Here is a 17,399-nt window from a genome sequence, read left to right as displayed (position 1 = left end):
TTAAGATTATTACCTATATACCACTCTTTTATCTTTTTTTAATTTTTAATAATAATAATAATAATAATAATTATTATTATTATTATTATTTTGATAAAAATGAGTACATCTTTATTTTATAAAATAAAAGTTGTTTGTTCATTTTTATGTGTCATATTTATTTAATTCACACCGATTAAGAAAAATTAGTTATCTTTATTTTATAAAAAAAATTTATTATCTTTCAAAACTACCTCTATTTAAAACTTCATTAGTGGATTATATAATTTAATGTTTAGTTGATTGTGATTTATTGAAAATTATACAAGTACATTAAATTAAAACGTAAATTTGGAAAAATTATATAATACTGCACAAAATTTTTAATATGACAAATAAAAAAGAACAGAGAAAAGTTTTAATTTGGAAAAAAATTATGTAATACTGCATAAGATTTTTAATATGACAAGTAAAAAAAGAACAAAGAAAAGCTTTAAAACATGACAACTAAGACTAACTTAAAAAATAACGGAGGGGTATTTGGGGTCAAAATTAGAGAATAAAAAAGTGGAATTTATGAAGATATTTTAATATTTTTTTGTGTTTGCACGGGCATTAATTTAAAAACACCTTTATTAATTACTACCCTTTTGCTGACCCATATTAATTACCATTGAATTCTTCATCAGAGGTATTAATGGACCACACAATAAATAATAAATAATAGCATGAGATGTGAGACTGCTGTCTTAATGGACCACAACCATTAAATAAAACATTTGGGTGAGATATGAGCCCTATCCAATTCAATGTCTAAACATGAATTGTGACCTGGCTGCATAAAGACTACCCCACATAAGCATGTGCTATGAATTTTAAGTAAAAGAAAGAAAATGGTAGCAAGATCTCAACATCAGAATGTCAGCATTGATGAGTTTGTTTCCTCAACTCAATAACAAGTTTGAAGTCAAACATTGAGGCTAAGGCTAAGGCTAAGGCTGAGGCTGTTCAAAATTTATGCAGAATTGCTTTGTGTTCATATATGGCCAACAAACTTCACAACAAACTCTCTTTTTTTAGTGTATGTATGTACATTGTACACATACATCAACACAAACATTATAAACAAAAATGAAAGAATAACATTCTGTTGTTTTAGATGAAGTAAACTTTCTTTTTTTTTCTTTTTTTCTTCTTGATGATTTTTATCTTCCTTGCATTTGGCTCACTGACATTTGATTCACTGAATGGCCGGATTTTGATGAGGATGTGTATTTGTAAGAGCTTCCAGAGCCTGAACTGCTGCAAACATCGGCACCTTTGATGTTGATGAAAGGAGGTTGTGTTGGAAGAGGGAGGTCTTGAGATTTGCTCATAAGCATTTCAACCACCTTCCACATATGTGGCCTGAGACCAGATGAAGCTTGTGCGCATAAAAGACCGATATGGAATATCTTGAGAGCTTGCTCCTCCGAGCATTGTCCTTGGAGATTAGGATCCAGAAGTTCAATCAGCGTCTTCTCAGTGTAGTGTTTCCATATCTAGTTGAAGCCAACAAATAATTAGAATGTTTCGAATGAAGTTCGTATTCTTCAGTTACTAAAGTAAAAAAAAAAAAAAAAAATTTACCAGAGATATCAGAGAATGGCCATCTGTTGATGTTGCTACTGAATTTTGATTCTTTCTTCCAGTGATTATCTCTAGAACAAGTATACCGTAGCTATATGTATCAGCTTTTTCCGACAACTGCCCGTGAACAATGTATTCAGGAGCCATATAACCACTGTATGAGAATGAAACAGTTTAGTTATAACAAAGAATGATATGAAGAATATAATTGTATTTGGTTTTTCTCAAAACTTACAATGTTCCAGCAAGTCCAGTGCTAAGATGAGATTGACCCTCGGCAAAATACCTCGCCAAGCCAAAATCAGCTATCTTCGGCCGGAATCTTTCATCTAGTAAAACATTGCTAGCTTTTATATCTCTGTGAATGATCCTAACTTGTGCAGCAGTATGCAGATAAGCAATACCCTCTGCTGTTCCAAGTATTATATCAAACCTCCTTTCCCAATCCAAAGCAGTCTTCTTGAAAGAATCTGATAATTATCATTCACATCATACCATTTGTTTCACCGGTTATAATAATAATTAAGAGAAAAGTATAGATATGAATTCATACCGAATAAGAATTTATCCAAGCTAGTGTTGCAGAGGTACTCATAAACAAGGAGACTTTCAGGTCCTTCAACACTGCAACCAAGAAGCTTAACAAGATTCTTATGCTGAACTTGGCTGATGAGACTGACTTCATTGAAGAACTGATCAACCCATTGCCTTGTATTCAAGAACAATCTCTTCACTGCCACTTCTCTTCCATCTGGTAACACTCCCTAACACCATTAACAACACCAATTCAATCAAACAAGCAAAAGAAATCACACTAATAAAGAGAGTTCCTCTTCCCTTTAATACCTTGTAAACAGAACCATAACCTCCATGGCCAAGCTTGTTGATCTGGCTGAAATTATCTGTTGCTTTGGATAAAACTTCATACTTGAAACTAAGGTGAGATCCTGCAATTGATCTAATGAATTCCCCTGATCCATCCTCATCTGCAGCAATGTTTCAACAAATTCATCAAACAAACAAATAACAAAACAAAGAATAAAAAAATCTCATCTTTGATCAGTGATTACCATCACTAGAATCATGAGCACCTCTTCTCCTCATCCACCAAATTGCAACTCCAATCACCACCACTGCAGCAGCAACACACCCCAACACAACCGCCAAAATTCTCCCAGCTTCAACGAGCAAACCCCAAACAAATTCATTCATTCATTCAAGCGAACGAAAGCAAAGAATTCAAAGATGTGAACTTTGAAAGATTACTTACAAGAAGAACCACCACCGGAGGACGAACTAGACAAATAGAAAGGCTCCGTCGAGTACCGGACAAAACAACCAGCATTCAAACCCTTGCCGTCGGAGGCCGGAAGGCAGTGGGAGACATTACTGACAGCTTTTTCCAAGCAATCTCTACATCCACTCAAATTCAAAGATTTCCAACACTGTGCCATCCCGTACACCGTCAAATCCGACGAGACGGAGGCGCTCGCCGCCGCATAGTAATTCGAATTATTGAGCGCCGCCTCCGTGATATTCTTCAACAAAGAAGTCACCGTAGAAGTGGATGGGATCACCGTGGAGGAATTCCCGCAGATCGATGTGTCCTTAAGATCGGTGGATTGAGTGGAAACGTTGCGATCGGAGTAACGGAGGAAGCAGCCGTCGAGATAGATGCGGGAATCGGTGGCCGGCAAGCAGTGGGGAAGCTTGACACGGCTCTCGGCATAGCAGAGCTGGCAATTGACGGAGGAGAGGTAGTTGAAACACTGGCCGATGCCGAAGACGGTGTCGGAGGTGCCCGAGACGGCAACGCCGTAGCCATGGTCGGTGATGTTCTGGTAGATGAGCTCCATGCTATTAACGAAGTTGATATCGAAGGCTTGGGCGTTGCTGGTCTTGTTGGAGCCGCAGAGGGTGAGTAAGATCTCCGGCGAGGTGTTATCGGCGCCGGAGAGGGAGAAGAGGAGGAAGACGAGGAGGAGCGGCGCCATTGATGGAGCTCTCTCTCTCTGTCTCTCTGTCTCTCTCTGAAGGTTGAGAGGTTGTATAGAGTTTCTCATTAGAGAGATTGTTATTGTTTGCATTTGAAGCTTTTTTTTTTATTTTTATAAATTATTTTATTCATTATTATTATGTAATAATAATAATAATAATTAATAATAATAATAAGATTGATCCATTTTAAAAATTATAATGATAATGTTGCAAAAGTTTTTGTATGTTAATTTAAAGATGGTAATTGCTTTCTACAAAAATGATAATAAAATTGGTATTTGTTTCTACACTCAATTTTTCATTTTTTTGGTGTGCGTTTAATGGTGTAAGTACAAGTAGAACCTTACAACGGTTTATATTTGAATAATTAAGATTTTTTTTTCAATATATTTTTGAGGGGAGTTAATTATGAAATATCTTCAAATATTTAATATTTTTTCTGTTTAACTTTGTAAGGCATATTTATATATTTTTATATAATTATATATATATTTTTTATTTTTAATATATTTATCAATATATTTTTACTACTGGAGCCATAAAGAAAATGATTCAGTTTTCAAAATTTTCAATATGAGATGCGTTCCATCCTAACATACAGATTTTAAACTCAGTTGTTGATATATACATCCCCATTTTAAATTTCATACTTTTGTTCTTTTGTCATATTAATTATTTTATTATTTGTTTTTTTTTTCTGCTCTTTATTTATAGTATATCTCTATTTTTAGTGGATATTTGTTATACCTCATTTGTTTATACTCATTTTATTTTTTAATAAAATTATGATTTATTTATTTGTAAAAGAAATTGACGAGATCAACCCTTTAAGGGTATATATGTAATTTTATTTTTTTAAAATGATATGTTTTCTTAACGTACAGGCACAAATGCTTACTTTTTATATTGTCACTAAAACCGATATGAATGTAGAAAATGATTACACTTATCATAATTACTAAAAGATTTAGTGGGTATACATAAATAAATATATCTTTTATTTAAAAAAATTAATGTTACCCGAGTTATATAAAATTACATATATATAAAGGATAATGAAAGGGTAAAAAGAAACAAGGGTTGAGTTTCAAATGAGGAGAGGGTTCATGGGTTGACAAAAGAAGACAAAAAAAGTGTGGGGAGTTGAGCTACCACATTGCATGATCCTCTTGGGTCTATTTTGATATTATGCTTTTGACTTCTTGGGTCTATTTTGGAGACCTGTGCTTATATATTTCTAAAAGTTTTCATTTATTAATATAAATGATCCCCACTAACTTATAAAAAAAAATATTTTGTGTAGAAATCATTTCTATCCGTGAATATGGTAAAAAAGTTAATCCATAAAATAGAGGTGGCATGCTTTTATTTCTTTGTTATGATTATACATATGTAAATATTTTCACTGCATTATGATTTTTTTTTTAAATGGATAAATTCATTAAACGAAAGAAAGAAGAGAACTATAAAAAACACTGAGAACAAAACGACACAATAACTGATTTTTTATTAATATAACTAATTTTTATCTTCGATAAAAGTGATAAACTATAACTTCATTATTAAATCCGAAAAAAAAATTTCGAAAAATATAAAACAAATGAAAACACAATAGAAATAATGATGGTAAAGAAATGTGAGAGAAAAAGCTATATTTCATTAGGGTAACAATCCAATAAATAGATACAAGAGTATATAAAAATATACATGAACAAAAAAAAAAACAAAAGAAGCATACATATATGTTATACATAAAAGTATATTACTCTAACAATGATCTAAAGATATACTATGTAATCTATTAGTAATAAAGTAGAATTTACTACAAGAAAAGTAATAGCAAAGTCAAAGGCACAGGTGACACTCAGGGAATGATTGCAAGGGGGTAGATCGATCATTCTAGGTAATACTAGAGCAAACAAAGGGTTAAAATATTTTGATTGAGTTTGATACTAGATTCAGTTCATTAGAATTAGTGGTCTAACTATCAAAATAATCAAGGTTTATACATACTCGGATGAGGAGATTGCACTGTAAACTTGCTCCACAACTGTTGGGATTTTTTTTTTTTTGAGACCAATACATTTGACGTATTTCAAACTCTAAATAATAAAAATTTATATAAAACATATTTTACAATGCGGTTCAATGTCACAAGATGGCCACAAAAAAACATTATTATTGCTGATGGTACTTGGTCGGCAATTAAAAAAATATAACACACATAATTACATATAATTAAGACCTTAATTAGCACTCTACTCATCAGTGTGTGCAGGTTACATATGTTGGTCCAGGGCGGCACCTAATTTAGTGCTGTCAACTGCCACGTCAAATATCAAACCACACCTTCATCTTTATTTATTTTTATATAAAAATAAAAATTTAAATATTATTAAAGCACTACAACAATAGAGTATTGTTTTCATTTCCCTCCCAAATTAAAGGTTGGAGGTTTGAATTTTATTGATAATTTTCTCATATTTCTAAAAAACTTATGAAGGTTCCAATTTATTCATGGAGTCTTATTTATAATAATTACCGAAAGACTTTGAATTTATATAAAAAAAGAAACTTTGTATTCACTAAAAATCAATTAATAGTTCTGTTTTTTAAACATTCCACCAATATGTATATGAGATAAAAAAATTGATCCCTAAGGTGATCCTTTCCTCTAATTGACTCTTTTGTTTTTTACTTCTTTAGTTGGTTTTTTGTTGTATCCCGTGCTCACTCCCCCACTTTTAGTGGAGTTGACTTTTGATATCGGTTGTTAGTGTTTTGTATGTTTATGATTTTTTTTTAATAAATATGATTTATTTATTTATTTTATAACAAAAAATAGACCCATATAAGTACTATATTCTAACAAGTTTCCTATACTAGAAGTTGGTTGTCACGTAATATATTCTAACATGATAGCTTGCAAATTGAAGTATGCTCAAACTATTTTTATATTATTCAATTTATATAAACAAACCCAAACGAATTAACATTTACTTTATTTGAATGATTTAAATGCCATGTTATTGATATAAAAATATTAAAATAATAGTAAATAAATAAATATAATAACTGGAAAAAAGTACTTGAACGGATGAAATTATTAATCATTTTTTATACAATATGTGGATAAATTATGTTAGGAGTTTGCACATGAGTAGAGTTAATATTTTAATATATTTGTATTTTCATTTTGTATGAACTGAGATTTAAATTTTTTTTTTTATAAAAAAATATGAATATTCTACGCAAAATAAATGGTATCAGTAGACTATGTAGTTATTAACATTAATTACATATAAATTACATCATTATATAAATATAAATTATAATGAAAATAATAATGATATATTCCATTCATATAGCCGAATGGGTAAGATTGAGTACTTTATCATATGTGTATAAAAAAAGTATTGAATATTTTACCATCAATATATTAGTTGAGTGATAATATTAAAATGTCATGTGGAAGGTTGAAGGTGGTTTCACTGTTGTTTTAGAAAGATCACTGAGAATTTAAAATGTGTGAGGTTGTTTCTCTATATTATATATATATATATATATATATATATATATTATGAAAATAAGAATTAAAAGTATGATATTAATTAATTTAGGCGGGAAAAAAACCATTCATTGCGGATGGTGACATTGCGTCCTAGCTACTAAAAAGGTATATGATGTGGTATACCTTTGTGACCCTAATTAATGAAATGAATGACTTTGGAAGGACACTTGTATGCACACATAAACAAGCCACCATTTTGGTTTTACACGTGCCCCAAATTTAGGTGTGATCAATCACCATACTCTTTGATGTTAGAACCTTCTCCTCCACAACTGTTTTCTCCTAATTTTTTGTCACACTCTTAATTATTATGCAGATTAGATTATATGACAATGAATGGTATTACTTACAGAGCCATATGTAATTTATCCCATGTGTGCCCTCAATTAATGTCGTAACTGGTGTTAGGCCTTCCGCGATTCACTTCAACTATTATTGCAAGAGTTTCTCATAATATTTGAAAAGATAATCTCTATTTTAATTATTTATTGTTTTAATTTATTAACACTGAATTTTTTTTTTATACAAATTACATATTTTTACTAAAAAAATTGATTATATTAAAATAATAAATTTATAGATATTAAATATAGAAGTAGAATGAATTTTAATTTATTAGAGTAAATATTCATGTAGGGTGAGACGTTAAATGCTTCAATCTAATAAACTATTTGTGTCAATTTACGCTCAACATTCGTCAATTTATTTGATTTTCATCTCTCCTTTTTACTAGTTTTTCAATAGATTATAATTTTGAAAGTTTAAAAAATATTAATACATACATATGTATACACACCTTTAGCGGACATTTGGCCACCTCTAAATGTTTCTTATTTATTAGAATTAGAGTAATTTTTACATAAATTTTTTTGATCATTCATAATTCCAAATGAGGAAATTTTCAGTTTTTTTTTAAATATATATAATGAAAAGCAGTGATGCATATGGTAGGATTGAAAGTTCTAATTAACTCCATTTTGATTTTGTTTTATTTTTTATTTGGATGCTTAAAGAGTGGGTTAATTAAGTTCAATGTCCACATGTGAGGATCCCCTTCTCTTTCAAAAGACCATTAATTATTTGTCTTGTTTACTTGTTTAATGTAGTCAACTTCTTTAATTAATTTAGTAGTGATTTGGGATTTAGGGACTTCATCGTTTATAATTAGCCATAAATTATGCCTCTAATTGTGCATTAAATCAAAATCAATTTATTTTTTATAATGAACTAAGTTCTCTAATTTATTAGCTTTAGACTAAACTAATAAAATTAGTAAATTAATAAGCAAAAGAAATAAAGCTACTAATAATTTTTTTTCATTTATTATTAATTTTCTCTCATAGATTATCTTAATCCAAATATCATATGATTTATTATATCACATATATTATTATTATTAATTCTAACAAACAAATGATAGTCTGTCTATAATTAAACTCAAATGAAAGTAATTATAACATAGAATCAATCCTTATTATTATTATTATTATTTTGAAAAACTGGATAAACCACTGATTTATTGAAAAGAAAGACGGCAGTACAAAGTGGGAGATCCTCTCACTAGAAGTGAGGGGTACAAAATACAGTAAATAAAACAGAGAAACAAAAAGTAGATAAAAGTCTAAGCATGTGGAAAACATCATCTGGCATCTCAGGCCTGTCTAGAAATGTAGAAGGAACGTCTACTCTTCATTTGCGTTGTGGTCGGAATCGTCAGTAGGATTTGAGGCTCTAGCGCTGAAGAAGTTGAGTGAGTGCTTGATTTTCTGGGATGCTTCATTGAGAGTTTGTTGATGCCTATCAATAGCTATTGAGAACAAAAAAAAAGCATGTTAGCAGTTTTAAAAATAATATTGAAATGCGGTATTGCAGTCAATTGAAGGATACGATTATTTTTTTCGAGCCAAATATTCCACAAGATTGCACTGGAAATGAGGTCCTAGAGGAGTCAGTGTTGAGGACCAAAGGATGGTATCTAAGTGGTCCACAATAAAGGAATTGTCTGTAAAAGAGAGTTTGATTCTAAAATTTGAGAAAAAAATGCCTAGATGCGTTTAGAGAAGTCACAGTCGATGAAGAGATGTTGAAGGTTCTCAGAGGCATTGTGGCAGAGGACACAAGTATCAGTGGAGTTTTGAAAATTGTAACCTTTCTTGAAAAGATTTGTGAGAGAGAATTTTATCCTCCCCATCAAAACAGCAGAAAATTCGTCCTATATATTTAAATTCAATCCTTATCTTCCATTAAACAATAATATTTAAATTCGTCCTGCTATAAGTTTCCAAGGTTTTGGTTCTTTATGAATACTCTTTGCATCCCCGCTCTCTCTCTCTCTATATATATTTATTAATAGGCGATAAACGCTTTTATTTAAAGGATTGTTAAAAGAACATACATGTATGAAAATGCACCAGTTACAATATCTTACAAATCTCCTAAATTTTTTTTTTTACCTACAACCCTACAAAGGTGAAAATATCTCCTTTCTTTATATATATATATATATATACCCAATCCACAAAGGTGAAAATATATATTTATATATATATATATACACCCAATTATAACAGCGGGTAGTTAGAGGAATGTAATTTTGTGCATTATACATATTTATTGAGGTATGGACATGTTTAAAGGCTGAATCCAAGTCAACACTAATTGTAATCGATATTTTTTAAATATAGTTTTGGGTTTTATTATGTGAAAACTTTTTGGCAAACTAAACTATCATTATTATAATTTTTTCTTTTTCTATGTGGGTTTTTTAAAATTTTGTGTTTTCAAATAAATTTGTGTTTTTATGCATTAGTGGTTATCTACGTTATTAAAAAAATAAATAAATTTGTGTTTATTTTATTTTATTTTATTTTATTTACGTATTATATATTATTTATTATTTACTTCAAATATATGAAGATTAATTACAAGTTTGCAATTAAAAAAAAAGGAAACAGAAGGTAGGTAATGAAAAAAGAAACATTCTCATTTTTTATTGTATAGCACATCTTTCTTCTATTTGAAGAGTTAGATCAATTGCTTATTATATGGGTGAATACCAGAATATGCAGATTTAGATACTAAAAAGACTAAGTTGGAGGAGGCTATCCTGATGATTAAAAGAAGTACTACAAATTTGCCCTAGTAAAATCCATAAGTAACCAAAGTAATTTTAATATCTGAGAACAATCTACTATGAAAAAAGTGGATAAACCACATTCATTAGAAGTAATTTTAATATTGAGAGCAGTCTACTATTTTTATTGTATCGTCTTACTTGTTTTTTTTTTTTAATCATATTTTTTTAGTTGTTATCTCCTTTAATATCTTTTGTGTTTTGTTCTCCGCTTTTGATGGCCATGTACTTACTGTTTAGTTTTTCCTTTGATATTTTGCACTCTATTGTGAGTATCTATCTCTCACATAGGAGCTAAAAAAAAAAAATGAAGAAGAAGAACAGGTTTTTCAATGAAAGTAATGAAAGGCGACGTCCGCCTAATGTTTGATCCTGATGGTCGGCTGGTGTACGTGCCAGTGCCCTCCTCTCATCCGCATGTGGAGGCCGAGGAGGGGGAGTTCCTTTGGCCCTTTAATGGTGAGGGAGGAAGGCGAGGGGAGCATTTTTCGGTGCTCTTTGAACCCGACGCTCGAGGACACAGAGATTTCCCCTGAGTTTGAGCAACTTGTGCCGGTTGACTTGGGGAAGATGATTGACTTGGTAGTGCCTCGTCCTCACTTCGGGCTGGGAGTGGTGGAGCTTGGCTCCTGTCTCAGTGTTATTGATGATTGCGGGGTGGTGGAGTCGTGCTCCCTCCTTAGTGACTTGGGTGGTCATGGAGCGGTGGAGCTTTGCTCCAGCTCCAGTGACATTGGGATGCGCCAGGAGGTGGTGATTTCGGTGATCCGGCCAGTGCTTGGCGCTGAGGAAAGGATATCTGCTTCTTGTCTCAACGTGGAGCTTTTAGAGATGTGTGACGCTCCGATGGAGATGACTGATGTGGTGGTGCATCGTCCTCAGCCCGGGATGGGAGCGGTGGAGTATGGCTCCGTGCACGGTGTCATTAGTGATCTCGGGGTGGTGGAGCCAAGCTCCCACCCTAGTGACTTGGGTGTACATGGAATGATGGAGCTTTTGCTCTCGCTCCAGCCGACGTTGGTGGCGCCGAGGCGGCAGTGATTGCGAGTGTTTCGGCCGGTGCTTGGCAAAGAGGAAGGGTTATCAACGGCAAGTCTCACCGGGGAACTTGTTGAGATGAGTGACACTCCGGTGGAATGGTCGGTGATGGTCACGCTTGGCTTCCATGATGACGAGGTGGCTCCGGTAGCAATGACGAAGTTAGGGCAATGGGTTATTACCTTGTCTATGTCCAGCGCGATTACTCTGATAACCGATGTTTCTCTGCCGGGCGGGGAGAGGATCGGTTGTCTGAAATCAGTAAGGATGCTTCTTGGCCATTGATCCAATCCATCGGGACGTTGGCACGGTGGAGTGGCTCCACGAGATGGTCGCGATACTGGGTTGAGCTTCGGCTCCCACGAGGGCGGGCGGTGATGACTTGTGAGCGATCAGTGACGGTGGCGCCATGCCTCAACGGTGATGGAGAGGTGCGTCTCCAATCGAGCGTTGCTCAGGTGGCGATGGCCGAAGAGGGTGGTTGCGCTGGTAGGACTGCTGGTCGGATGTGGGCGAGGTTCCCCGAGAGAAGTCACTCCTTGCATTGGGAGGAGGAGCTCGCACTGATCTCGAAGCTTAGATGCGTACAGAAGCAAGTGACTGGTGGCATCCTTTATTTGGTTAAGGTTTTTGAATTTGAAATTTTGGGGGTACAACACGTGGAGATGAAGTGGAAGGGCTTTCCTTTTTTAGTCGGATTTGGGCCGGGTTTAAAGCTGGGCCAGGTTGTTGTTGAAGTTTTGGTCAGTTTGGTCTTTGTGGAGCCTTCTCTGATAAGTGAAATGGGTGGGGTGTTGGTTCATTTGATTGGGCCTTTGGACCCGGATGGTTGGTTGGCCCACCCGGAGGTTGGTCCCCATGTCGTTTTGATGATCATGATTATTAAAGGGAAGTGCGGGTTGAATGTTCACTTAGTTATCCTCAACTTTGTTTTGGCATGCTTTGGTTCCACATCGGAGGAGAATTTTGTTTCACCTGGGTTGCTCGTGCCTTCGGTGGACATTTTCAGTTGTCCAAATTTTTTCGGAGGGGAGGACCTGTTGCAGATGCACAGCTAGTGGTTCTCCGTCTGCTCTGCGCTCCAACCGGTGGGAGAAGCTGTTTGCCGGTTTATTTTTTGTTGTTTTCTTTGCTGTTTCCTAACTTTATCCACGTCTAGTGGATTTTTTGTATTCAGTTCTTTTATTTAATGCAAGTGGTTTATCCACCTTATTAAAAGAGGACAGGTTTTTCACTTGTACTCTTGAAACTGGTTCATTCTTCATTCAATAATCATCAAAGCATTTTAACAAACACTTGATGGACATGCCGACATGGCAGTTTAGTACAGACACACATCACATACAAAACATACAAAAAAATTTACAGTAAATGCATAACTTCAAGCATATTCAAAAAACAACAAACGGTCAGGCTGCTGTCATTCAATCTTGTGTGCAATTCCCGAGCTTCACACTGCTCCTTTGACTGGGTTCATAGTGTCACAGTAACAAAGCTTCTAATCAATTCACTCTTCAAGAGTCCCCTGCAGATGGCACCCCAAGCAAGCAGTCCAAGCAACATTCAAAAGAAAATATATATTCATTATATAACTCTTTTCTCAAGGGAAGGACAATCATGAGTTTTATAGCTACAAATTTATTACAATGGGGTAATGCCCATGTGTTTTCATTTGTATTTCTCCACGCATGAGCATGACCACAAATTTGGACTTAATGAAATCAATATTTTTCATCAAAAGTCGTCTAAGGTAGAATTTGGACGGTCGTCGTCGTCGTCGCTTAGAGCATGAACTTGGACAAAGAAGATGTTCTCAATCTTGTTCCAATCAGCACCACCTCTTTGGCATGTATCTCTCAAAGAGAGGCAATTATCAATGACCAAGATGGAAAGGGATGCAGGCAGACCTTTCTCTGGTAAGGATTTTAAAGCAGAGCATGCAGTTAAGTATAGCTCTTCCAGACAGGGAATGCTTGCAAGCTCATCAGGCAAGCTTTGGAGAGCTCTACATTGTATAAACAGCCTTTTGAGGGATGTAAGGCAATGTAGTCCATCCTTAATCTCTTCAGGGAAGCTTACAATATCAGCGTTTGATATGTGGAGCTCTTTCAATGAGGTGAGTCTTCCGAGCAACTTCCTGTTGATGAACTCGACCGGTGAATGTCTGAGCTTCAGAAGTTCTAGAGGCAGTGGTTCATCTGTATCCACTGATGACGAGCATGAAACCAGATTAGAACAGTCTTCGATGCACAATTCCTTGAGAGACACAAGTGATTGGATTCCAAGATATACTAGCCCATGGCAATCCTCAATGGTAAGTTGTGTTAGTGCCTTCAAGTGTTGCAGCAGTTCCTCAGAGACTGAGGTTAAAGTAGGGATGTCTGGCCTGAAGAAACCATTAATAAACATGGAGCCCAGTGATTGAAGCCCTTCTAGGCCCATAAAGAACGAGTCATTGGGAAGAGCTGGGCAAGCGTCGATTATCAAATTTATGAGTGATGAAGGAAGTATGGCAGTACTGTTTTCTACTGGCTCGTATCTGAGTTGGAAGCAATTATTAATGTGCAAAACCTTCAGTGACTCAAGGGCCGAGAAGCCATGATTCGGCAAAGAAGCAAGCGAAATGCAATGCTCAATGTTCAAGGTTTCGAGAACTCGGAGTTGGTGCTGGTTCTGATGTCTTAGCAACCCTGTTTCTAAAGTTGTTAATCTGTTACAATTTAAAATATGTAACGATAAGAGTGATGAAGAAGATGGTGGTGTTCCTCTCTTGTTCTGACGCAATCTGGGAAGCTCCGCTAGGCCCAACCCATCCAACTTCAACTCTTCTAATGTTGATGGGAGGGGGGTCAGTTCCGTCAGACTATAGCATTGGATCAAATGAAGAACCCGAAGACAAGGAAATAAGTGATGACTTTCTTCTTCTTCCCCTTCACAAACTCCTCTTCCAATCTGCTACAACTTGCTTGACCCGTGTATTTTGAGAAATTTTAGGCAATGCAGTTGACCGGATAGTCTAAGGTCAAAGTTATCACATGAACGAATCTCTAAAGCTTCAAGATTAGTTAGATATCCACATTGCAACCAGCTCGGAGTTTTGGCTCCACTGTAGCGAAAAATTTCAAGCTCTTTGAGGTTTTGATGTGGCTGAAGACCTTCAAGAACTGAATCGTCAGATCCTTCGGAAATGTCAACCTCTTCCATGGTCCATGTCCAATGTAGTTCCAATTTACTGATGTGCACTTTCTCATTTAACTTGGCTTGCTTTGCCTCTTCCTCTGTGTGCACTGCATAAAGATGTGAGATGCGAAGCACTCCACGGAGCTATTTCATGTCTTTGAGCTCTTCTATTCTGTGTCCATCTTCTCTTATAACACTGAATTGCGCCAGCTCTTGCAAGAATTTGAGGTTTCCAATCTTGTAAATCTTTGAGATGTTATCACTATTTCCTTTCAGATGCCGCAAATTAACAAAATGTGGCGTGCACTTGGATAAAGGGTCCCAGGACAATGACATGCCCAACTTCAGAGTTTGCAAATTGTATAAGCCACACAGTTCATCTGGCACAGTGGAAATACCAGTCTCAGAAAGGTCTAGGTATCTGAGTTGTTTCAAGTTTCCAATTGACTCAGGCAAGTGACTTAATCTTTCATCACTCAAACAAATCACCCTTACGCACTTCAACTTTGCAAACAGAGCATCATATTCAAAATTAGAGCTAACTGTTCGGTAAAAGAGAAGTGTGCGCAGGTTATTAAGCATGCATGACTCCAAAATTTCCGACATTTCTAGATTATCAGATTGGAGTGATAAATGGCGTGCACGCACCTTTTCACATTGGTTGCTGGATTTATCAGTGCCCCATAAGCAAAGCGATTCATCTGCAGTGACAGCCATTGCTAAGCTGTGAACCAAGCTGTGCATCATGTACTCACCTCCAGAGTTCTGTAATAAGGATCTTTGTATGAGATAAATGAAATACTCGTTTCCAGTTTCCTCAATTTGTCTTCCAGGTTGAGGTTGAATCAAGCCATGGGCCATCCACATTTGAATTAAGTTATCCTTGTTGAACTTGTGATCTCGAGGGAAAACTGAACAGTATGAAAAACATTGCTTGATCTGTGGTGGCAGGTGCTGATAGGTCAGCCACAGAGCAGCAGGAATGCCACATAATTCTTCAGGTTTAGACTTCAAGACTTCAGCATTTAAGATCATCTTCCAGTCATTTAGGTTGGCATTAGAACATAAGAGAGATCCAAGTAACTGGGCAGCTAGTGGAAGCCCCTCCAACTCTGCTGCAATCTTCATGCCAACTTCTTCCAGCTGTGTGGTACTTAAATCAGATGCAGCAGCTCCGAGATTTGAACATTGTCTGAACAGAGACCAGCAGTCTCCATGGGAAAGGACCTTCAAATGGTAGCAAGTTGATGACAGTCGCATCTTATTAACAAATTGTTCATTCTCAGTGGTGATCAAGATTTTGCTGCCATTTTGTGCAAGCTGCAACTTCTCGTACACCGCTTCCCATTCAATTTTTTCACTCCTCACATCATCCAAGATGAGCAGAAATCGCCCCTCAGCTAATTGATCATCAAAAATTTCTTGTACTCCACTTCCAGCTGAAGTCAAAATGGATGTTGACAGGCTAGCACTGTCATGGATTTCGGATGCTGTGATCCACACCTTAAGGTTGAAATAGCTTGCCACTTCCTTGTCATTATAGACAGTGCGTGCAAGAGTTGTTTTCCCAACACCCTCCCTGCCAACAATGGCAATGAGAGAAAGATACACCTGAGAAGATTCATCAGATTTCAACAACTTGACCAACTTCTCTTTATCTTCACCTCTCCCAAACTCTCCTGAATTCGCAGCTGTGGCTTCTATTGCTTCAAATTCATGATTCATGTTGTAGCTTGATGGTTGTCCACAAAGATCAAGAGAAGAAGGCTTCTTTCTCATTAACTTTTGTACTCTCCTCCTGACGTCTTGGATCATGATGAGTTCTGTTTGTGTGGCAGGGTGTTCTTGGCCACAGTTAAAGATAAGACAGCAGCGCTGGTCTACCACCTCCCTGCCACTGGCTTCGACTTCAGGTTCTTGAGCTTTCAAAACCAAGCAGTCTAGTAAGTCATCAGCGTCATATGCAGCTGCTTTAAGCTCACGGAGCCAGGTTCGCACAGCCTTGCTCTTGCTCTGCTTGTTCTCCGCAGATTCGACTGTAGTTAGTTGAATTGCTCGAAAGGCTTTGAGAAGTCTCTCCAGCTGGTTGTCAACGCCGAGTGGAAGCTGATCACTTGCTGCAATGGTGGACTGTAACCTCTGGCACAGTCCTTGGAGAAAGGCCAACACCACTGCCATGATCTTCTTTAGCTTAAAAAACAGCTCCTCACTAATCTTAACTTGAAAACAGAAGCTAAATGATCACCGGAGAGTTGCTGATTTTCATTGTTGGAGCTTTCATTTCATTTTCCAAGCTGATGCATATTTCCTATTGTTTAAATCCCACTTGCTTGTTTGGCAGTTCCTGTTGGCCCATGTTCTGACTTATATATTGTCTCTCTCTTGTCACCAAGTGCATGGGTGGAAAAGGGAATCAAGGTCTCTGCCAGTAAATTCAACAGCATTAGACCAATGCTTGTATTCCTATGATCTTGTAATGGTACAGATTCGATCCTATCCTATTCTATCCTGTCATAATAATACAGACGAGTCTTTATTCTCAATCCCATTATTATTCTGCCGCAGACAGGCAAGCAACAGATCAATCTGCAATTAATTTTTAATGCTTTTGCCATTTTGCGGACTGATTCAGGAACTTGATTGCTCTTTATTTCCATCTTTTTTTTAATATGGAAAATAAAGTTGAGCTTTCAACGCAAAGGTTGACCTGGTACTGTTACATATAGATCCAATACGGTAATTAGCTTCTGTGAAATAATTTTCTATTAATAACTTCCTCTGACAAATGTACCTTCTCTAGTTTCTGTTAACGGTCATGATTGAAAGGATATGAGCCTTTGTATCTCATTGTTTTGGAGCAGAGAGAAAGTC

General features: G+C 35.8%; 2 protein-coding genes across 2 annotated transcripts; both read right to left on the bottom strand.

Annotated features, from left to right (window-relative positions):
- Positions 1-984: 984 nt before the first annotated feature.
- LOC120264308 (cysteine-rich receptor-like protein kinase 3) lies at positions 985-3,642 on the bottom strand. Its single transcript, XM_039272116.1, has 7 exons — positions 2,879-3,642; positions 2,679-2,786; positions 2,455-2,594; positions 2,162-2,372; positions 1,844-2,078; positions 1,609-1,762; positions 985-1,520 (listed from the first exon to the last, which is right to left on the bottom strand). The coding sequence occupies exons 1-7, from the start codon at positions 3,600-3,602 to the stop codon at positions 1,185-1,187; spliced, it is 1,908 nt and encodes a 635-aa protein (XP_039128050.1). The 5' UTR covers positions 3,603-3,642; the 3' UTR covers positions 985-1,184.
- Positions 3,643-14,672: 11,030 nt separating this feature from the next.
- Positions 14,673-16,706, bottom strand: LOC120264704 (putative disease resistance protein RGA3). The gene has a single exon (XM_039272525.1). The coding sequence runs from the start codon at positions 16,704-16,706 to the stop codon at positions 14,673-14,675; it is 2,034 nt and encodes a 677-aa protein (XP_039128459.1).
- Positions 16,707-17,399: the final 693 nt, after the last annotated feature.

The sequence above is a fragment of the Dioscorea cayenensis genome, chromosome 7, assembly GCF_009730915.1.
Source record: "Dioscorea cayenensis subsp. rotundata cultivar TDr96_F1 chromosome 7, TDr96_F1_v2_PseudoChromosome.rev07_lg8_w22 25.fasta, whole genome shotgun sequence".
In the NCBI taxonomy this organism is placed as follows: Eukaryota; Viridiplantae; Streptophyta; class Magnoliopsida; order Dioscoreales; family Dioscoreaceae; genus Dioscorea; species Dioscorea cayenensis.
The sequence above is the reverse complement of the archived record's forward strand: the minus strand, read 5'-3'. Positions and strand labels throughout refer to the sequence as shown.

What these genes read in the sequence shown, in the direction of transcription:
- LOC120264704 (XM_039272525.1), bottom strand. Translation starts at nt 16,706, where the DNA reads ATGGCAGTGGTGTTGGCCTTTCTCCAAGGACTGTGCCAGAGGTTACAG.
- LOC120264308 (XM_039272116.1), bottom strand. Translation starts at nt 3,602, where the DNA reads ATGGCGCCGCTCCTCCTCGTCTTCCTCCTCTTCTCCCTCTCCGGCGCC. An exon ending in TGCTCATGATTCTAGTGATG is followed by an intron (nt 2,595 to 2,678) that starts GTAATCACTGAT and finishes ACATTGCTGCAG; the next exon opens with ATGAGGATGGATCAGGGGAA. An exon ending in GTTATGGTTCTGTTTACAAG is followed by an intron (nt 2,373 to 2,454) that starts GTATTAAAGGGA and finishes TAATGGTGTTAG; the next exon opens with GGAGTGTTACCAGATGGAAG.